This window comes from Onychostoma macrolepis, chromosome 17 (genome assembly GCF_012432095.1).
Source record: "Onychostoma macrolepis isolate SWU-2019 chromosome 17, ASM1243209v1, whole genome shotgun sequence".
Classification (NCBI taxonomy): domain Eukaryota; kingdom Metazoa; phylum Chordata; class Actinopteri; order Cypriniformes; family Cyprinidae; genus Onychostoma; species Onychostoma macrolepis.
Window position 1 is genome coordinate 21,029,416 of NC_081171.1, and position 23,731 is coordinate 21,053,146.

Consider the following 23,731-nt stretch of genomic DNA (forward strand, 5'->3'; position numbering starts at 1 on the left):
CGTGTCAGGCCTCGTCTAAATAGTCAGGAGGGTTTATAGTCACATATGTTTTGCTAATCGATTCACGATCGTGTATATATTGATTTGCTTATATTCATGGGCCCCTCTCCTTTGGGCCTGATGAGTGGGTTTTTCGATATATCACGGTTGTCCCCCTAAAGACGGTCCTGTTTATTCATGACCTATTTTTGAACGTCACATATGTACTGTTGTGAGTTCATATTTTTTTAACAGAGAATTGAACGGAATAATTTGAGATCTGATTGGATTGTTGTAGCAAAATGTATTTAATTTGATACATCAGACATGGACAAATGGCATTTTAAATTGAAGGAAATTACAGATTCCTTTTGTAGTATTATGAAACATTTATGTCAATGATGTAGTTTTCAGTGTTATAGATTAAAAAAAAAAAAATTAATAATTAAAATGAATACTTTGGAAACCAATCCTAAATATCTTAAATGACAGTCCTTTATGTATTTCTGACTGAAAGATTTATTAGATTTTTATAATTATCTGAATTATTAGATGAAATAATGATTTTATAATTTGTTCCATTTTTTAAAAGCACAACAGCATTAATCAATTAGACACATTTAAGAATGTGTAATGTATGTAATATCAATCCTTTTCCGTTTTTTTATTAATTAATACACACACACACACACACACACACAGAAAATATTTTTTTAAATTATTTTAAATTTTACAGAAATAATGATGAATAATAAAAATGAATGGAGGCCAAATATAAATAAATTTTGCTTAAGATTAATTAATGCCCAGTTTATTGTTCATACAATACTTTCCTCAGCATCAGTAGCGCTATAGAGGTCTCATCATTTTAGTGTCTCTTGCTGGTTTAAATGTATATTGCTCACGTTTTTCACATGTTGACTCATTCAATGCGTACAAATTCTGGAACATGTGCCACCCACAAGGACTTCTGAAAAGCAGTGTTTCACGTTTCCCTCCGACCAAACTTAGAAGAGGCTAAATCTTTGTAGTTGTGTATGCAGGGAAAGTATAATTATAAACTGGCTTTCGAGACTTTGAGCTTATTCCAAGGCTAGAGAACAAATAAATAAAACAGGACTTGGACTTCAGTTTATAAAAATCTGGTTTAGTGACTGTCAACCAGTGTTTAGACTACTTGCTCAGAACTTAAACAGACTTAGAAACTACCACATTTCTTTATTATGTACCAGAAGACACTTCAGGCTGAAAGACACCTTTTGTATAATCTTTATGTAGTCAGTAAAAACATCTTCACAAGATGACCTTTCCATTGGGCTTTTCACACTTATTAACAAATTAACCCAGAGTCACACTTAAGCCTGGGCTAATGTAATCCTATAGGTATGTATCGCATTGTACACCTTGAAAGCGGTTGCTAATGTTAATGAAATGTTATCCAGGGTCAATGTGGCCTCAACCTGGGATTAATAAAATATAACTCACAGTTAAGCTTAATGTGAAAAGCCTAGTTAATAATGACGGTGTTAGATAATAAATATTCTTTGTAAAGTGAATTATTCAGGTGGAATAAGACTGATGAGAAGACCAGCATAAATTTCCACTCTCATCCAAGCTAGTTTATTCTGGGTGTTAGCCATCGCCATGCTGTTGACCAGCTAAACTTGTCTGATGAAGCTGATTGACCAAAGGAGTCTCACTAGTTAAAATAGTTAAGGGACCTACTGGAGAATAGCATTCAAAACCAACTGGTAACCAACTGATTTTCTCAACATTGAATCCATCATTTATGCCACAATCCTGCGTCCAAAATCATACTGTCTGAACAGGTACTGTATTATTTAAAAAAAAAAAGTATGTGATATAGTATGAATGTAGGCCTATGTAATATCAATGAAATCCATACTACATTTCTGGCCTCATGGGATACTAAAGAATACATCAGATATGCACTTCCTGAACTAAGTATTGATCATTCAGTTACTTTTAAATATATATATATATATATATATATATATATATATATATATATATAAATATATATTATGAATTCGGACTTACTATTCTTTTCATATATATATATATATATATATATATTTTTTTTTTTTGCCTATTATAAAGTACGGAATTCAGACAATAGGCTATATGTCTCTAACTATTGCTCGACAAATAAGGGATGTTACTGGATTCCTAAATTTAATATTCTTTTCCAGACAAAACTTTTGTGACTATGGTTGACAAAAACAAAGCAAAGCAATGTGAAACAACACAACGTGAACTTGGTTTAACCCGAGGAAAGCCTCATCTTTGATTAGAGTGAATTTACACAAATGTGACCCTGGACCACAAAACCAGTCATAAGTAGCACAGGTATATTTGTAGCAATAGCCAACAATACATTGTATGGGTCAAAGTTATAAATGTTTCTTTTATGCCAAAAATCAATAGGATGTTAAGGACAGATCATGTTCCGTTAAGATATTTCATTAATGAAATTTCCTAATGTAAATATATAAAAATAAATTTTTGATTAGTAATATGCATTGCTAAGAACTTCATTTGGACAACTTTACAGGCGATTTTCTACATTTTATTTATTTTTTTGCATGAGATTCCAGATTTTCAAATAGTTGTATCTCGGCCAAATATTGTCCGATCCTAACAAACCATACATCAATGGAAAGCTTATTACGATGTATAAACCCTAATGACTGATTTTATGGTCCAGGGTCACAAATTCTGGTTCACGAATCATACACTGAGGAAAAACTAGTTTGAAAAAGCAAAGCACTAACACAAAAACTAAACCAAAAACTAATTAAGCTAAACAAATAACAAATCTCAGCACCAGAATATTATTTAGACACAGGATGGGCTCTTTGTGGACTCCAACATTGTGGTAGCATCTTTTCACATTTTCTTCTAGTTATTCAGACAAATGTTTCTCCACAGAGAGAGATGTCTTTCCTTGTTCTGTTATACTAGTTTATATCTTTGTTTCAAACTCAGTCCGAGAGCAACAGTTGTTTATTTGTTTCATTTCGCCTCTAGTGGGTCCAAAGTAGTACAGCAATGGTTCGGTGGTTTGAAGTAGGCGGGGAAACGCGAGTGATGCTGCCCATACAGACCCCTTCCCCTCCCTCTGGCGCTCTCTCAAGCCCCGTGGCCCGAGTCTCCGGATCCCGCTTTGTTGGGAAGGTGTTCCTAAACACGCGGGTGATTCTGAACGCGATCGCTCACACCGCTCCGTGGAACGCGGCTGCCGAAAAATATGCGCACTGTCTCTTTAAGATCCCTTCACTGGTCCGCTTCGTATTGATCAATCCACCATTTTCCAGCGCACAGCACTCAGCGGCGGCGGCGGCGGCGGAGAGAGAAAGCCCTACCTGGAGACGCCAGGCAGGACCGGGGCAGTCATGGCAGCCAACATGTACCGGGTCGGAGGTAAGAGATCACGCTTGGTAAAAAAAAATGTCGTACCCTTTTTTGTGCGTCGCTCTCGTTCATGCTTTTTCGCAACAAGGCTTAGCAGTTTTAGGTTTGTCCTTCCTCTTTTATTTTTTAAAGTACTGTAGGACTACAGTGAGAGGATGATGATGGTGATAGCGAACAGCGAGATGAAGATTAACACTCTCGTTTCGGGACCCCGAGAATGTTTTTACTACTAACTGGCGCAACATTTATTGCCGTTAGCATGATGTAGCGCGTGCGAGTGTCATTGAGTGTTCGTAACAAGCGGGTAACTCTGAAATTTACACAGAAGAGATGCGTTTTAAAGTTAAAGTTTGGGCAGCACGCCTCACTTAAGACACTGACGGGTCGGAAACGCTCTGTTTTGATGGGAGAGGACTGTACAGTGTCAAATCTTTGTCTTGCAATTTACTTTTTATAGATATTGGATGTAATAGATGGAGGGAGAAAGTTTTGGCACATATACGTCAAGCCAGTAGATTGAGTCCAGTGCTTATGGAGGAGCTTTAGTGTATGAAAGGATAAAAAATATAGGATATAGAATGCGTTGTGGCAAAGAATGAACTTAATGGAGCTTGTATATTCTCAAATTGGTCTATTTTCATAAAGGAAGATGATGACAATAATGTACTTTTGTTATTATAAATATGGGCCACATTTAAAAGGGGTTCACAATTATCTGTAATTACCTGAATTATCTATTATGGCTGAAGCTAAGGTACCTAGGTTATTTAAAGGAACAGTTCACCCAAAAAAAAAAAAAATGTGCCATTTACTCACCCTCATTATGTTTCAAACCTGTATGACTTTCTTTCTTCCACCAAACACAAAAGGAGATGTTAGGCTGAATGACAGGCTCAGTCACCATTCACTTTCATTGCTTTTTCCATACAGTAAAAGTGAATGGTGACTGAGGCAGTCATTCTGCCTCTTTTTGTGTCCTGCTGAAGAAAGAAAGTCATACAGGTTTGAAACATCACGAGGGTGTGTAAATGATGCCATAAGTTTCATTTTTAGGTTATCTATCCCATCCAGTGATTGCATTTGGCTCAGGAACTGATTCCCTGTTGGTATCAATTATCCATTAGGATCCCGGTTATGCTGATTTAGTGAGAATGAATGTGTGCTTACAGTGTCCAATGTGTAATTATTGGTATAATGAGAGTGTTTGGCTTCGGAAGTTTACTCTTGAGGCAGGGGAGCTGATGAACTTGGTCTAACCTGAAGAAAAGCTGGTCTTTGATCAGGAGCGATACGAATGCATTTACAGTAATTCTGGTTCACAAATCTGCTCGGCAGCCCAGGCGTCCTTAAATTATTATTTTCTCCATAGATGTTTCTGTTTAAACATTTTTCTTATGTATGAAGTGTACAGTTTGCAAATGTTTTGTATTTATGGAATATTGGGGTTGTTTGCTATATTTGTGAGAGTGCAATATACCAGTAATATCCATCCTGCAAGGCAATGCGCTTGACTTAACTTTTCTTTTGCAGTGTTACAAACAAATTTGAGTAATATCTACCAACATTTTTACCATCTTTTTAAAGGAAGAGTTCTGTCATTATCTGCTCATCCTCATGTTTCTCCAAACCTATAAGAATTTTGTGGAAGATGAAGATGATTCTCTCATAAATTTTGTCCATCTATTGAAAATCCAACATTCTGATGCTTCAATAAGTTCATAAAGACATTGTAAAAGTAGTTCATATGAATCAAGCGGTCTTCAGAAGAGACACAATTACTTTATATGATGAACAGATTTAATTTATGGTTTTATGTTTATAAAAATCAACGCACATACACGCACGCAGCACATTGTCTCTTCAAAACACGAAAGCTCAAACATACTTGAATGTCACACAAGAACTAACCTCATTTAGAATGATTTCAGGGTGAGTAAATGATGACATCGGGTTATTTTCGGGTGAACTATCCCTTTAGAATGTTCTTATCTTTCTGGGTTAAATTTAGACGTAATTAAACATGGTCATGTGACAACACTGTATCATACCACGGTTTGAAATAGTTGGCGTTAAATAATGCATACAAAAAAAACCACAGTATTGGGTCTGTACTACTCCATATGCATTGCACTATATTCTAAACAGTCCACTGTTCTCGCTGGATATCCTGTACCGAGATGAATCACAGGTTTGTGAATGTGTTCGTTCAGGACTTTAAGATCATTGCGTAAATATCTGTTACTCTGTTACACGCTCCTCCCTGTGTTTGCAACATCTTTGGCTGCTGAGGCTGAAAATGGCCCCAGGCGCTCCATCCAGCAGAGAGTCTCCAAGGGCCTCCATACCTCTGGCTACTGCATCACCTGATACATATCGACATCTCCTGCGCTCTCTCTCCATTTCTCTTTTTCTCTCATTGCTCCAGCATGGACCAAAAGAAGCACATTGACCAACCTCGGATTGGAACGAAGCCAATTTTGCACTATTTTACACCTCCATGTTCAGACCTCTGCTGTGCACCCTACACTTAGCGCAGCCGTACTAATAGCTGATTGCTGAAATGCGCCATAACTATCATTTGGATCTTGTTAAAGCAGCCCAAACACCTTCCCGTGTTGAAGCGTTCAGAATTCTCCTGATGCCTCCAATACAATCATCGTTTTCCTTTGAGTAGATTTTGGGGTATTGAATTTGGAAGCAGAGCCATAATGGTTAAAACAATGCCCTGTGAGGGAGAAACAAAGCCTTAGCGTTCTTTTCCTCCTTTGTCCTCCCTCACACTTGATGGAGAAGGTAGTCGGCCTGAATTCTCTCTCATTGAGCTAACGGCTTTTCTCTGGCTCTCTTTTCTTCTCCCAGAAGGGAGGCTTCTCCTAGACTCCAGCGTAGAATAAATGTGCCAAGAAAATCAGAGGGAAAAAAATTCAAAACAGACCACCATGAGCAGCCACAGAAATGATGGAAATGGGCTGAATCACATTGCGATTGGTGGCGTTGAACTTGGGATGGGCCAGGTTTGAGTGTGGCGACATGAGTGAGAAATGTGAGCCAATGGGCAGGACACAGTTAGCAGAGATGTACGGTATTTGGGAAGCTTTGCCAGGTTTTCGCTATCTCTAATATGTGTCCGATCCATGCGGGTGTTCGCCTGCGGATGGTCATGGGAGTACTTGATGTATGATGCCACAAAGCGAGTGGATTTCAGATTTTTCTGTCTGGTACAGTAGTCGTAGCCTATTACGAGGTGTAGTTTAAAATGCATTTGTTCTCCATCTACCTTGGGGAAAATGTGGTTGTTTTAAAGTTTTGTATCTAGAAGCTTCTGTAAAACACTGGCCAGCAATCTGTGCCTGCAGAACTTTCAATAAGGGTCAACGATGTGATTCTCATTGTGTTTAAAAAATATTTGAAAAATGCAATTCATAATGCAGTGACTTGAATACACCTCTTCTATGATGAGCATGGTTTTTTTTTTTTTTTCTGAATTTAAAGTTACTTAATATTTTTGGAGTGCAGTGTGTCAGGATACAACTGTTCTGATATCATAATGAGGATAAAAGCCTCATTAAAAGAATGAAATTCTTGAAAACAAAATTGAAGTCGTTTAGTTTTTGGTTTTGTTATTTCCTAGAATTTTTTTTTTAACTATTGCATTGCTGCTTATTAATATTTGATTGATATTGGCTGACAAATCAAAATCATGGTGCAACCAACATGCAAGAAAAAAACCTAAATCTAAGGTAATTGTATTTTCTTAGTCTTACTGGTGTTCGTAAAGTAGAGGGCCAAATAGGGAATACAAGTTTGAATTTCCTACTGATTGTAAAATGTGATGTGATTTGACTACCCAAAACTGTAATTAATTTTTATTTTAATTATTAATAAATTCTAATTGATGGTATTTGTAAAAAATAAAAAAATTTAGTACTTTGAAAATTATTATAATTTTTTTTTTTATTATTAAAATGTTTGTTCACATGTATTCAAGGTGTAAGTAAATTTTTAGAATTATTATATGAACTTTTCTTGAAAATTGTGTAATATATCAAATATATGAACGAGTACAATTTTAAGATATGGTATATTTTATGGCCATATATATGTCATTGACCCATAAAGCTTGAAAGATTTTAGTAAAATTATGTGCTCACCATCCAAAAAGTTCTACTCATAACTGATGCTAATTGTTAATTTGAGAATGTGTATTGATAATAGGGGTGTGCGATATTGAAAAAAAAAAATGATATCTCGATATTTTTGGGGATTTTTTTCGATAACGATAATCAGATGATATTTTGCCAAGTGTGCTATTGTGCTGATATCTGACTACCGTGGACAACTGCAGTTTTTTATATTCTTCATATTTTGTGTGGTCAGTTCACATCAGTCATAGAAATTAATCTTCTCATTTAAGTTTAAATCGATTTTGACCTTTTATGGGCAATTTTACCTTTTAATAAAGCCATTTAAAAAAAAAAAAAAGTCAATTTGTTACATTTAATCAGTCATTTAGAATAAGACATTTAGGCTGTTACCAAACAAATGAAACCAGTATCAACAAAATTAGGGTAAACGTACCTATTAAGCACACTTCCATTTTTGAGATCAGATTATAAAAAGAAAAAATCATTTATTTTCCTACTTGATGTCTTAACTAAGTGATATGTTTTTTACTCTATACCTCCTATAATTTCAAGTCAATCAGATCATTGCACGCTGAGATATGAGTCTCCATGTGTGCACGCTATCTGGCGGCCATTTTGAAAGCTGTCTGAAAACTTTCACCAAAAGAGGAGCCCCTTAAATGTTCGTTTTTTAGATGTTTAAGCCTTTATTTTGTGTAAGTTTCACTATTGTAAAATTAAGAGATTAATGTTCAGACTTTTGCATATTATAACCTGGAACTTGGATGTGGGAAATAATGACATTAGATCCAAAAGATAGTTTTAGCAACATAGCGCAGATGCTACAGAACACAGTTAGCTGACTAGCTGTATAAGATCGTGTGCTACGCTAATATATTACTTCACAGGCATTACTGGCTTGTACTTTTACATCCATAATATTTTAAATTGACAGTTTATTGCTGGTCTGTGGTTTTACAGTGCTGTTATTTTTAAAGATTTAATTTTATTGTAAGGTGAGCTTAAAGGGTGCACTACTATGAAAATCATACTGCTTCAGTGTGACATCAATAAGAAAAAGTGTAATTTCATAGATATTGTTAATAATAGTTGTTCATATTAAAATATGTATGAACTTAATACATGACCTAGACTATTTATTTAGCAAAATCCTGTCATTTTAGTAAATATTACATGAAATTTATTCAAAATTGTTGCTGGTCCAATTAAGCTCAGTGTGCTCTCTTTAAGCTCTTCCACATTGAACGTCTATGTAAATACTTCATAAACAGACATTAAATATTAACTGATGGTTGTCACTTTAAGTTAATCAATTTTCTATGGATACTGTCAACTCAAATCTGCAGACTGGCTCTGATCTTTGGCAACTAGCAAAAACGGGCAATATGTTGTGTAAAACGTAAGTGTTTGTTTATTGAACTATTGTATAAAATCAATATCACATTTGTAATCATGCTTATTTTTGAAGAAAAATCGTCGCTCTTCGTGTGATATTAGCTAGGCTATATGAAATATGTTTTATATAATTATTATAAACTACAGCATGTGCGCATTTAGAGTGTTCTTTCACTGCAAGATTCAGTCTAATAAAATGCACCAAGAATGATCACAAAATTCAAGATATGGGGCAGAAAATGTGTATATATGTATGCATGTATATGTGTGTATATATAAAATATTTGCAAAGCATCAGTTCAGGCTGCTCTGAGCACTGCGGAGTCCTGAAGCACCTCCCCAGGAGCAGTTATCTCTCTAGTACAGTTGTGTGATTGACAGTTAAAACAGCAACATTATCATTTATTCAATAGTTTTTCAGCTGGCAGAGACTTTTTAATGAGATGAGTGGAATGGTGTTGTTTCTGAGAAAATGCTTGGAGGATTAGCTAACTAACCAGTTTCTGCCATTACTTTTGTGGTAGCTTTATTTTATGATAAAGTGTTTAAATCGTATTGATTTTTCAAAATTGATTTGACCCTTGATCCATTAGCACTAAAAATGCCTGCAAGCAGTTGCTGCGTTCTTAGCAAACTAATTCTGGAGTTTTCATTCATTGCTCATTATGGTTTTTTTTCCCTGACAGCATTTGCACCTGTGTCTTTCTTTATGACCTTACGAAGCTCAATACCATGTAATTTCTGTCCTAATGACTGTGATGACCAATGATACGTTTTAGGTTTCTATTTTTGTCACGTTGCACTGGGATTTTCCACCAATGGTGAAATCCAGTTGGTCCAAATCATGCCAGTCAAAATTGATCCCATTTATTTTCTACTGCATGTTATTTCAAAGAAATAAAATATTGCTCTGCTTTAGAAATAACTTTCCTTCTTGGCTGTCGTCAGTTTTTTGAGATATTGGTTATTGTTAATGTTAACCAATTAGCTATTTTGGCATGGTTTAATTCTACATTTGTACAGTTTAAAATCCTGCCAAAAGTTAATGCAGTGATTTAATCCCTGCTAATATAATAAAGATGATATCAGTATTGGCCAAAATGATCAGTTTAATAAATAAGCTTTGAGACTCCATACTGAACCATTGGGATTCTTGAAGTGCTCTCACATGTGAACTTGACCTTCAGCATGTCCCAGTGAAAAAACCCCCTCCTCAACAGTTGATGCCGGTTGTATTTGATGCTTATTCGTGGCTTCATTGTGGAATGTATTATTTTATTCATGGGTAATAGATTGGATTGTAAAACCTGATAAAGTATCAAAATCAAGTAGCCTATTTTATTTCTGAATGAATGAAAATTTCCTTTTAAATGAACGTGAATGGTAGTAAATGCTGTTTGATGTTGGCTTTAATCATCAAATATGCTGTGATTTTTGTCGCTTCATACAGATTTTTTGCTTTTAGTGTGGACAGAAAACGGGTTTCTACTGAATACTTGTCACATTGTGGATGTTGTGTCAGGATCTTTGTGTACTGTATATGTAGGTGGGACAATTACAGACCCTGCAATTTAATGCACAAAGCCTTGTTCTCTTTCCTTTAGAACGGTCTGGCCTAAACAACCACAGAGACAAATAAACAAGCATCACTGCAGAAATCCATAGCTCTTATAGTCTGGAGACTATTTAAACGCTTTAATAAAAATTCTGAATTCCCTTTATACAGAAAAGTTGCTGGTACTGGAGTCCAGGAGCCAGTGCTCAGCCAGGGAACATTTCTCCAAATGTGTTCCAAAAAGTGTATTTTCAAAAAAGTTGACTCGAAAGACTAGTCCAAGTCCACTTAAAAAAAATAATAAATAAATAAATCTAGTATAACCTACATGTTTGTAAAGGTTGTGCAATTTTTTACTTTACATAATATCTTAACACCTCATTTAGGGTGGGACAGTCAAGAAAACAGACCAAAATTAGCAAAGATGGTCTGAAGTGTACAGCCTTTCTTAGCTTCTCAGTTCAAATGATGCTGGACAACATGATCACCATGTTTTACACATCGCCCTAGTTGTTGCTTTCATCCAGCTTTAATGCTGAAATGATTTAAAAGGTTAGTTCACTTCCAGAATAAAAAAAAAAAAATCTTGATTATTTTCTCACCCCCACGTCACCCAAAGGTGTTCGTGTCTTTCTTTCCTCAGTCAAAAAGGAAATAAGGTTTTTGAGGAAAAACTTTTTTCCATATAGTGGACTTCAGTGGGTAGAAGGTCCAAACTACACCCTACGCAATCCCAGCTGAGGAATAAGGGTCTTATCTAGCGAAATGATCAGCCATTTTCTATAAAAATAAGTTTTATATTCTTTTTAACTACAAATGCTCATTTGATGTGCGACTTGTAATAACATTGGAAAGGTCATGCGCGTTTAGTTCTTTGTTTACTTCTGTTTAAAAAGGTAGGGTAGGACTAAAAACTCTTTTCTCCTCCAACTTCATAATTGTCCGACATCATTGTTTTACCTTTTTTGTAAAGGATGTTTGACTTTCTTTGCACATTCACTGTAGTCACTTCCACTTGTGCCATGCGTGATTTTTCAAACGTGACTGTCATGCGTGAAGTCAGGGACGTAGAGCCTGGTAAGACGGCCATTTGTGGTTCTTTTAAGAAAATGAGCAATCGTTTCGCTAGATAAGACCTTTATTCCTCGGCTGGGATCATGTAGAGCCCTTTGAAGCTGCATTGAAACTGCAATTTGGACCTTCAACACATTAAAGGGCACCTATTATGCAAAATCCACTTTTACATGGTGTTTGGACATAAATGTGTGTTGGCAGTGTGTGAACACAACCACTCTACAATGATAAAAATCCACCCACTCCTCATTTGATTCTCACTGTAATGTGACGTCACATTGCATAGGGCCTGGCCACAGGGGTTGATTAACAGCCCTACATTGCTATAGTTTCTGCCCTCAGCGGTTGTACGCTGTTCTCCACTTTCTCCACGCTCGAGCAGCTGTAACGTCAACAATGTCTCGCAAGCAACCCGATTCTCTGCGTTTGGATGTAAGACTGAACATAACAGTCTTCATTTTCTCCCAACATCCGAGCTGCTGAGGACGCTGTGGATTACTTTCATTTTTCAATGTACTGCGCCTCAAAATCCACCTAAATATGTGCATCACTCCAGACTCCTTTCTGAATGTCATGTCGTTATAGTGCTTGGTGTTTTAACCATATTTGTGTGCGTACATTAAGTATTTTTAACTGATCAGTGGTGTGCTGAGCGCGGTCGCATGGCACCCAAGGCCAATATTACATCTTGTAAAAGGGGGCTTAATAGGTGCCCTTTAAAGTCCACTATATGGAGAAAAATCCTGGAATGTTTTCCTCAAAAACCTTAATTTCTTTACCGCTGAAGAAAGAAAGACATGAACATCTTGAATGACATGGGGTGAATAAATTATCAGAATTTTTTTCTCTGGAAGTGAACTAATCCTTTAATCTTAGAATTTATGAATAAAATGCAAAGTGTGTAAATTTTATATACCGTTCAAATGTTTGGGGTCAGTAAGACTTTAGGAAATAAATTAATACTGTCATTTTAGCAAGGACGCATTAAAATAATCAAAAGTGCAGGGATTAAAGTTCTCTGTCACTGTTGGATTTCTGTCAACTACATTGCAGAGAGATCAATGCATATCGAGGAGTGAGAACCAGAAGGGCGTAAGTGACATTTTTGGTGAAATGGAGATATTATATATCTCAAATGAAAGCTCTTAATGAGATCTTTCTACTGGCAAAAGTACTTTCATCCATGAGTGTACAAATTTTTATTATAAACAGTTGAAATCAGTACACAAGGTCAGATCAAACAAGGATATCATTTTTGTTTTGGCTCTCCTGTAAAGTTGGTGAAATGTCACTTGCGCCTTTCTGGTTCTCACTCCTCTATGAGAGTCAGAAATGAACAGGGGCTTGGGGCAAAAATGCCACCAGAATGAACATTAATACCCCCCATATTAAACAGGGGGCAAAAAAGTATATCATATGGTTTAAAACCAGCAGCTTTAGGTGTCTTGTGCGTCCCGGCCCACCGCTATTTTTTCCTAGGTGGAAAGACAAGCAGTGGTTCTGTATTGTTGAAGGTGTTGTATAACCCAAATCCCTGAGCCAGAGGCAGAGAGCAAGAATAACCTAAGAGCTGCACTAATGCTCTGTGTATGTGTTTGGCGCATAAGCTTGAATTAACTGGTATTGCCATAGTAACGGATGTCTCGTGGGTCCTGGTCTGATTGTCCTAAGACAGGGATTGAATGGCCTCTGTGCACTCCGAGGACCTGTGCAGGCTGGGGTCTGCAGCGGCTGGGCCACGGAGACCTCTTCCTCTGAGTCCAACTCAGGGCAGCCCTCACTTCCTGAAGTCCAGCCTAGTTGCAAATGTCCTTGCGTGATTTAAATAAAAATATATTACATTTTTAAGAGTGTTCATCCATTTGAAGACTTTTTTGGCTTGTTTGTTGAATCTCTCGCTCTTTGTCTGTCTCTCTTCACTCAGCTTCCTCTGGCCTGGTTAGACTCCCTGCACTTAACTCTCTCTCTCACTCTCTTTCTGTCTGTCTTTCTTTCACCCGTAGTCTGAGTAAGGCTCGGCAACATGCACGGATTGGATCACAGGAAATTTGACTGCACTGTGATGTCACAGGCTGTGTCGCGTGCTGATTGGTGGGGGAGGGTGGGGGCACAGCCATCGCTGTGGGCACAGGCAGCCGGAGATGGCAGGAGGGTTGACAGAAGCTGTTAGAGACAGTGGTGATGCCTCCAGGTCTTCTGCAAGCTTCTCTTCCAGGTTCTGTGTGAGGTTCTGACTCCATGTTGGGTTTTGCCCCAGACCGGGAGGCCTCTGGTAGAACTTGTACTCATTAAATAAGCAGCAAAGAGGTGTGGTCCTAGTCTTACGCAGACACACAGATAGATACAGTCAGACGCACATGGCTGAATGAATCTCAGATGGAGTGGAAGATTCAGGACTGTGAATGTCCGGGGTTCCCAACCTTTTTTGGTCGTCAACCACTTTTTTTAGGTCCCAAAGTTTCTTGAGATCCCAACACCCCAGTTACATCCCTGAATTAATCTGTACACTGGATCTTGCAGACAGAAAACGCCAATTGCTATTTTTTTTACTCTTGTAAGACTAAACGGTTGATAAATAAATATTTATTTATATATATATTTATTTATTTATTTATTTATTTAATATCTGTGAAGTCAAAAAAAAAGCCCTAGCACTCTTGGATCCCTCTTTGAAAACCTTTTACAGGAAATTTAGATCAATATTTGGTCATAATGCAGACAAGATCGCTGAATCTCACTTTGCTCAAGTTGCTGCACTTTTAGGGCACTCGGTTAGTGACACTATATATTTACCAGTTTGCTTTTGCATCCATCAATTTTATATATATATATATATATATATATATATATATACTCTACTATTCAAAAGTTTTGAGTTGATGATTTTTTTTTCTTTTTTTTTTTTTTTTTTTTTTATAAAGAAGTCTCTTATATTCACCAAGGCTGCATTTATTTGACCAAAAATATGGTAAAAAAAATAATAATACTAAGGCTGCACAATTAATCTAATTTCTAATCGCGATTACAATTATGGATGCCACGATTAATCGTTCAAAGCTGAGATTACAAAAATAAATAAACAATTAAAAATGCCCACTTGCATTATTCTGTGTGCTTGAGGTGTTTGCAGCGTGAGGTTTAACAAACTCAAACACACTGGATAATAGACATTTTGTCTAACTGATAGTTGTTGTCACTCTGTTGCGCATGATAGATATCAGTGCAGAAAACAGCGCAGTGCGAGCTTAGAGTGCATGCGTTTATTACAGTGACCAGTCGCGATCACGCACTAAACAACGCTGTGAAATCCAGTAAGAAGCACTCGAGTTCAGCACAGAGTTCTTCAGTACAAATCACGTCCCTTTAATTGAAACTAGTTTAAAGCCAAAGAAATCGGAGCTATTATTCTCATCAACACTGATGCAGAAACAGTGCAAGAACAATCCAGTTAGAAGACGTTTCAATCCACAAATCACCCACATTTACCATAGTTTTACTGTAGTAACACTAATGGTAACAATGGTATGGTGGCAGAAAAGTAGGATATTCATATTGAGTGTTATTAATATACTAAATATGTTAAAGGAGTAATGGAATATAATTACATTATTTTGTTAATTATTCTGTCAGTTGATGTGGATTTGTAATTGACTGAATATCTTAAGGCTAATGTTTTTCAATGCAAACCCCATACAAACTGTATAGTTAGGCTACTTTTTTACCATGGTAATGAGGTTCTGTACTTTTGATTATGCTTAAAAGATGAGGCTGTTACAGTTTTCACAATGGTACTGTTAAATGTACATCTGCATCCCAACTCAAGCTCATGCTCCTCTGAACTCAAGTTCCTGTTCTAATGTGCATTTCTAAGAGACAAAACTTATAATATTGTTACATGTTCAGTGCTACCAAATCAGGTGCTGGTGCCACTGCTCTCGAATGTTAGTCTGGAGCCCTGATAATATAAATTGTACTGTAAAATGTTACTGTAATTTGAAATTTCATCTGTTTAATTGTAAATGAAATGTATAGCTTTAGTAAACTTTTTTTAATTTTAGTGCAACATTATTATACCATGCATAATTTTACCTTTTTTTGTTTAAAGAAGAAACCAAAACAATGTATAGTTGACATTTGAGGCTCAATGCTATAGAAAAGCAATAAAAGTTCAAGAAGAGTGTTATCAGCCTTTAAAATATTTTATATAAAAATATGGCATGAACCTTCAAACAATGGCAATAATCATTATTAATAATCGCAATTACAATTTCAAGGGAATAATCGACAATTATGATGTTTGTCATAATCGTGCAGCCCTAAATAATACTGTGAAATATTATCAGAAGTTAAAATAACTTTTTTTTTTTTTTTTTTTTGTTGAAACGTTGATTAGAAAGTTCAGAATAACATCATTTAATTGAAAAGGAAATCTTTTGTCATTTAAAATGTCTTGCTGTCACTTTTGATCAGTTGAATGCAACATTGCTGAATAAAATAATTAACTTTTCTTTTCAACCCTTTGAATGGTAGTTTAATAAGTCTAATCTAAATGACGAAAACTATGCATTCAAAATCGGAAAAAAAACATAGAAAATATCACATTTACATCTTTAGTTTTCTGTGTTTGTTCACTTATTGTCTATTAGAGTAGACCCACTGTGTAATTTGACATTTAAAGTGCCCCTATTATGGATTTTTGAAAATTACCTTTCATTCAGTGTGTAACACAGCTCTAAGCATATTTATGCCCAGCCACTTGTTGCGCGTGGAGACCCGGGAAAACTTGAACCTCCCCTCCCTCAAACACCGTAGCGGATTCCTGTGGAGAAGACGCTGTGCTCTGCACTGTGAGGGTAAATCTGTTAGGGTACAGTTAGGGTATGTCGAAAAACACCCAAGTTATTTTCTCCTCCAACTTCAAAATCATCCTACATCGCTGCAGAAGCACCGACCCAGTGTTTACAAAGTGAACGTGCAACGAGGGTCAAACAGCCTTTACAAAAAAAACAACAAAAAAGGTAAAACAACAATGTAGTACGATCTTGAAGTTGGAGGACAAAAAGTGTTGTAGAAAAGTGAAAAGTGGAGTTTTTAGACATACCTTGTCTTGAACCGTTGTACACAAAGTACGCATGCGCCTCGCAGAGCTAGACAAGACGAGCATTTGTGGTTAAAAAGTGTATAAACTTTTTTTTTTTTTTTTTAAACAAAATTACAGATGGTTTCGCTAGATAAGTTGTGAACATGAACACCTTGGATGACTTGGGTGGGGGTGTGAGTAAATTATCAGGAAATTTTTATTCTGAAAGTGGAGTAATTCTTACAGTTTGTTGTTGTCATGTACTCTGTACTGTAGCATGCAAAATATGTATTTAGTTGTGTGTGTTGTGTTCGCTCCGCGCAGCTTGTAGGTCTCCAGCTAACAGCAATATCTGCTCGCTTGCAATTGTCTAGAAATGTGTCGATGAATAGTGAATGTTTGTTGTCATTATTTTTTGGAGTTCTGATAAAGAATAGAGCAATACGTTGGTGTACAAACTGCAATGCTTTATCAGTGCATTTCTGAATTGGGCTAAATACCATGGCTGTTTGGGTGTTTACCACCGAGTTGTGGGCTAAGTGTCGATGGGCGTTCCGTTATTGACATGCGCTGCACGCAGAAGGCCAATCACAACAGACTGGATCATCAGACCAATCACCGCAGATTAGCATCACGCAAAGGCAGGGGCGGACTTAGCGATTTGGGGGCCCTAAGCAAATTCCAGGTATGGGGCCCCCACACAATAACTATGTGTCCTTTTATGCTTAACCCCTATTTTGCTCGCTCGCTCTAGTTTTTAGTTTATTAGTTAATTAGTCAACCTGCTGCTGTTCTAAAGCCAAATTAGGCTACCTTATTTTTTTTCGGATCTCAAAAGGAAGACATTATCAAAAAATAAATTAATAAAAGAAAAAAAAGAAAAGAAAAATGTGTGCACTTGTCCATTTAATAAATTGTAAAAAAAAAATTCAACCTTTTTACAAACAAAACTATCCCATGCAACTCGTTCCATATTCCAAGTGTTTATGCTTAACCCTTATTTTGCTTGCTCGCTCTAGTTTATAGTTTATTTGTACCTTAACAACCAGTAATTTGTCAACCTGATGCTGTTCTAAAGCCAAATTTGGCTACCTTATTTTTTGAGATTACAAATGAAGACATTATCACAAAAAAAAAAAAAAAAATTGTAAGTCGCTTTGGATAAAAGCGTCTGCTAAATGACTAAATGTAAATGTAAATGTAAATGTAAAATGCTTGCACTTGTCCATTTATTAAATTGTAAACTTTTCCAATCTTTTTACAAACATAAAATTATCCCAGGCAACTCATTCCATATTCCAAGTGTTCTGAAGGCATACTGTAGGGTTTGCCGAGAAACAAATCGAAAATGAAACCTATTATTAAGAGAAAATCTCCAGTCATTGCATTCGTGCATTTATACGAGTACGCGGTAGTTCGCGCCGGTGCGCCTAGAAGAAGCCCACAAGAGAGTCATTTTGAAACATCAAGATAAATAAAATTGTGACTTGAAACACAATACTTTCTTTACTGAGGTGAATATCTATGTTCTGAGACAGACAGCCTAGAATGCGTGCAAAAAGCGCTCCCTCATAATCACTAAAAGCTGTCTCTCACTTCAATTCATTGCGATCTCACGACGTTCCGTTAATAAGCTCTACACTGTACAATGAATCTCTTATTTACATCGTATCTACACTTTGTTATAATGAGATGATTCCCGAACTTGCAGAACTCAGCACTTGACAAAAACTCAGCATTTTGATCGGTAAGTGGATTCTAACTTAAACACTTCTGGTCACTGCGTTCAAGAAATCAGCGCACATGTCTGTGAACGGCTACATTGCTCAACGCTGCAAATATGTTTCGCCAATATCAGATGGGGCCCCCTGATTCCCCGGGGCCCTAAGCGGCCGCTTACCTCGCTTATTGGTTAAGTCCGCCCCTGCGCAAAGGAGGGGTTTGGAAAAATGAATCGTTGAACGAACCGTTTGGGAGTCGTGAGCAAAAAAGGAAAAAATAAATGCATATTTTAAGACAAAGTGTTTTTTTGGCCTTGCGTGCATGTCAACCTGTTGTTGGGGACTCCCAAAACCAAAATATGAACCTTTCATAACCCATAATAGGGGCACTTTTAAATAGATCTGTCTGAAAGTCTCAGCAAGGTGCTACAGACCACATGTTTGCAGAACAGCCAGCATACACTTTTTGGTAGAAGAAAAAACAACAAACAAGAACATACTGCCTCCCAGACTTTAGATGACACCGAGACTGTGTAGGGAACGTACCAAAGCCACTTCCTGTCCCTTTATAGCCAGTGGTGCTGTAGACTGAGCTTTTTTTGAAAAGGACATGTTCATGGCCAGCACTGTGTCTGCTGTAGGCCTGATGGTATAAAGTGACAGCTGATAAAAGCTATCTGTTACATGTAAATCAACATTTCGCCCTAATCAGCTGTGGCTACGAGGAGTAGTTGCTTGTCGATTGTTTGGTTTCTTTTTCTGTGGTATTGAACTGGGCAGCCTACCCAGCATGAAATATCACTGGTCTGAAAATTCTGCTCAACATTACAACATTAAACGTCAAATATATTCTAACTGGATTGTATTAATTGACTGATTATATTACCTTGAAGTCGTATTATGTTGCAGTTTTAATGTGTTATTTTAATCTCTTTTCATATAGAGCATATCACATTTGTATTTTGGGAATGGAATAGTTCACCCAAAAATTGCAGGTCTGTTATCATTTACTCATCCTCATGTCGTTCCAAACCTGTATGCATTTCTTTCTTCTGATGAACACTTGTAATATTGAAAAATATTGGTAACTAAACAGTTTTGGTTCCCATTGACTTCCATTGTATAGACAAAAAATATAATGGAAGTCAATGGGAACTGAAACTGAGTGGATTGTCTGTTTAAGATGCTGTTATCAGTAGATAACTCATGATCTGATGTATTAAGCTGCGGATATGAGCATTGTAAGTCCAATTTGACTGGCCTCGTGTATCATGCCATCATTCTCAAGACATCTCTTTATTCTCATCTTTCTCATCTCTTTATTCTCAACGTGGAAAAATTTTAAAAATAAAAAAAGGGTTGTAGGATAGTGCTGTATTTCAAAACCAAAACCAATGTTTATAATTTTCAGCCGTCTGTCCTGAAAGTTTAGTCCCATTTGTTTTTTGCCCTTTGGATATTCAGGAAAATCATCCATTTTGATGTATTAGTAAACAGACTTCTCTCTGAAACGGGAACTGTGGGCTCACATGGCTGTGTTACCAAACACTGAGTTTGCAAACGTGTTTTTGCCAGACTTGATGTTCTGGTCCCCCCGCCCCCCACCACCAAACCATGGGATTACTGTGTGTGTGTGTATGCCGTCTGCTGTACGCGGGGTGTAATCTGCCAGAGGTCCTGGCGCGCACAGGGTTAAGACCAGGCACCCCACCAAGCCTGAGGCCTGCGGGGGACGTCCCACAGAGCCGTAAGCCTGCACAGAGCCCACACGCCCTGGAGCAAGGCCAACAGCACACGCACAGAAGACAAACACACACAAATAAATCGAGAAAAGGAGGGTTGACACAAGAAAGAATGAACTGAGAGAATTGGTAGGAGGGTCAATGGCAAAAGTGGGGCTATGATAAAAGAGTCTTTTAAAAATCATGTTTAAAACACGTGCCATGTGTTTTTTTTTTTTGTTTTTTTTTAATTGTGTACATATGTGTGTGTGTACATTCAATTTAATTTGCTTTATTACACACATCTGAAATGATTGATTAATAAATATTGTTGCGCCACATGATAAAGAACCGGAACTAACCTTGTCTTGTCAAAAAAGTTAACTTATCTGAAATTTCTAAGAGGCTTTTTGACCTTGAAACACAGTCATGATGTTCTGCAGGGGTCGTCTCTGGCAATTTCCTGTTTTTTTTTTTGTTTTTTTTTCTCTGCTTGTTGGTCGCACCACATGACTTTATTGGTCGCAACACATGACCTTGATTTAGCAGACAGTGTTTTTCAAACAATACTTAAGGCTTTCTTTTCAAGAATTTCTTTCATTATTACATTATCAGGATGATTGTATCACCCTGACACTTTTGGCATAATACATTTTTTGATTTTCATTTTGAAATGCAAAATGAATTTAATTCCAAAGCTAAGTACATGCTCATGATAGAAGAGATTTATTCAAATTGTGTATTTGAATTGTATTATTAATTTATTTTTAAAAACATTTTTAAATGACCTAAACGAAATGAAAGAGAGCATCACTCTGTCTTTTTTGGGTTTAATGGTCTGTTTTTCCTCTGATAGTCCTGATACTGGCATGTCGTTTGGTGCCAGGCAAAAGTGACCACTGAAGGTTATCTGTGAGGTTGAGTTACAAACACCATAGCTTTTCACAGTGTCAACGTATTTGTTTTCAAGTGTTGTTGTCGGGGAACTTGCCAAAAGGCAGCGGTGCTCCTGTCATGTATCCTGGCGGAGAATGCTCTGTTTAGTCTCCGAAACAGTCCGGTAAGCCTTAGCAGGTGTGGGAGCGTGACAGGAGATGCTGCCTGTCACTGACAGACTGTAGGTGTGTGAACAACACTAACAGTTGTTTCTTTCTCTTCTCACAGATTATGTTTATTTTGAAAACTCCTCCAGTAACCCACTGCTGATCAGGCGAATAGAGGAACTCAACAAGGTGAGTGACACATGAGTGTGTGTGTGTGTTGCTAAAAGCCAATCGAACACTACAAGACTGAAGCTGGTCACCCTTTAATGCTTTAAGTCTGCAACAAAAAGCCCAGATTGTAGCCAAGTCACAGCATTTTTTTTTGTGTGTGTGTACTCTTGTGAGTGGCAGATACAGTATCTCGCAGAAGTGAGTATACCCCTCACATTTTTGTAAATATTTTATTATATCTTTTCATGTGACAACACTGAAGAAATGACACTGTGCTACAATGTAAAGTAGTGAGTGTACAGCTTGTATAACAGTGTAAATTTGCTGTCCCCTCAAAATAACTCAACACCAGTGATTGGAATAACGGCGTTATAAATAAACGGCGTTACTAACGGCGTTATTTTTTTCAGTAACGAGTAATCAAACGAATTACTGTTTCCCCCGTTACAACGGCGTTACCATTACTGACAATAAAATGTGGCGTTACTATATTAAATTATTAGAATTTAATTTTTCAATTCATCTGAATGGATGCGCAGTGTAGCTGTATTTGACGTACCATAAACTCTAGTGTGAAGGCGCACGACTCGCCGTCGCTTTCTCTCACATACACGCACGCAAAGAAAGATACAGAGCAAGAGAGTCTTTCATAACATGCAGAATTGACGCGCTACATGTAAACGATATTCTTTGTTGTATTTTCTTGTCAAAATAACGGAGTTCCTTTGGAATTCTTCAGCTTTTAAGAACTGCCGGTTCTCTGGTAGTGGGCGGAACTAATGCACAAACGACAATCTCATTGGCTGGCGCTCACCTATTATCGTCCCTGTTTTGATTTCAGCAAATCAATTCGAGCGAACGCAGACAACGTGATTAATATTCAAGAAACCAGCAGCTCATTAATCCTTAGTGCATTTTATATTGATGACAAATATGCATTCATACTTGGTTATTCTAATTACTAAAGTTCTATCATCATATAATATTAAATTATCATAATATTATATTATAATGCTTGACTGAGTGATGCTAAGTGTCAGTAGATACATAGTGTAGATTAATGTACAATGTTTTATAATAATAATTAATTCTTTTTAATGTCCATTCCATTAATTTAACATTTAATATTGGGGGCATCCAAAGTTATTTGACATTTGAACATTTTTTTAAAAAGTAACGCAATAGTTTAATAGCTTTAATAGCTTTCCCTGGTAATTAGTTACTTTTATAATGATGTTACTCAGTTACTATTTGTGAGAAGTAACTAGTAACTATAACTAATTACTTTTAAAAGTAACGTGCCCAACACTGCTCAACACACAGCCATTAATGTCTAAACCGCTGGCTACAAAAGTGAGTACACCCCTAAGTGAAAATGTCCAAATTGGGCCCAATTAGCTTGTCAGAATGTTATTTAAAATTTCACCTCTCGTGTTGCAAGGAAGAAAATCATACAGGTTTGTAATATCATGAGTGAGTAAACGATGACAAATTTTTCATTTTTGGATGAGCTATCCCTTTAAATATGCAAAGGGTGACAAGCTTAAGTTTAGTAGTGAGCGCTTGGCAAAAACCCATACCTAAATAGCTTACAAATCTCAAATCTACAGCTTTCTATCTTTTTTTGTACTGTGTTCACACTTGTAAGCCTTTAACATCCTCTAACATCACACTACCATCTCCCTGTTTGCCCTCCTCATCTTCTCTCCATCACGAGACCCTCTCAAATCACCCAGGAAGTGCAGAGGTGTTTAGGTCATGGTTTTGATTTGATCCTCAATTTGCATATTGAGGCTTCCCCAGGAGCTGATTGGTCTAGAAGCTGTTGCTGTGACAACTGTTTCCTTTTGCAGACGGCGAATGGGAATGTGGAGGCCAAAGTGGTGTGTTTCTACCGACGCAGAGACATCTCTACAACGCTCATCGCCCTCGCTGATAAACATGCACGTGAGTAGCTGTCAAAGACTACTTTACCCACAATGCTTTGAGCTGAAATGTAGGGCGAGATGAGGCAGATATCATATCGAGATCACAATGAAATTTGTGTTGGTAATGATGATAAACTCTGGATAGTTTACTCGATATGGATTAACGTGACAGCCTATCACACAGCAGAAATAAAGGTGACAACAGCCAGTCAGTGCAACATTAAGTCTGCATGTCTATTACATGAATTCAAACACACGTGACACTTGCAGTGTTTTTAACATCTTGTCGTTTCAATATGTGAGTTCACATGAACTTCATCTCCAGAGTTGTTCTGAGAATAACTTCATCAGCTTTTCACCATTTCATTTGAGGAAACCCACCGTCAAACGCAAACTGAAAGATCAAACCGCCAAAATAAATGTTCAGTTTTACATGAAAAAGTTATGACGGAAATGTATTACTATTGAATACTTCTGAAAGTAA

The 23,731-nt window shown here is 36.9% G+C and overlaps 1 protein-coding gene across 4 annotated transcripts in view; it reads left to right on the plus strand.

Annotated features, from left to right (window-relative positions):
• Positions 1–3,097: 3,097 nt before the first annotated feature.
• The window catches only part of mta1 (metastasis associated 1), a 60,156-nt gene continuing 39,522 nt past the window's right edge, over positions 3,098–23,731 (plus strand). For 2 of the 4 annotated variants that reach the window (XM_058749091.1, XM_058749093.1), the window contains exons 1-3: positions 3,103–3,423; positions 21,270–21,337; positions 23,173–23,266. In XM_058749091.1, coding sequence (XP_058605074.1) covers positions 3,396–3,423; positions 21,270–21,337; positions 23,173–23,266 — 190 coding nt within the window. In that variant the 5' untranslated portion in view covers positions 3,103–3,395. Of the gene's footprint in view, positions 3,424–21,269; positions 21,338–23,172; positions 23,267–23,731 lie in introns of all 4 variants that reach the window. The other 2 variants (XM_058749094.1, XM_058749092.1) reach the window with 2 other exon arrangements.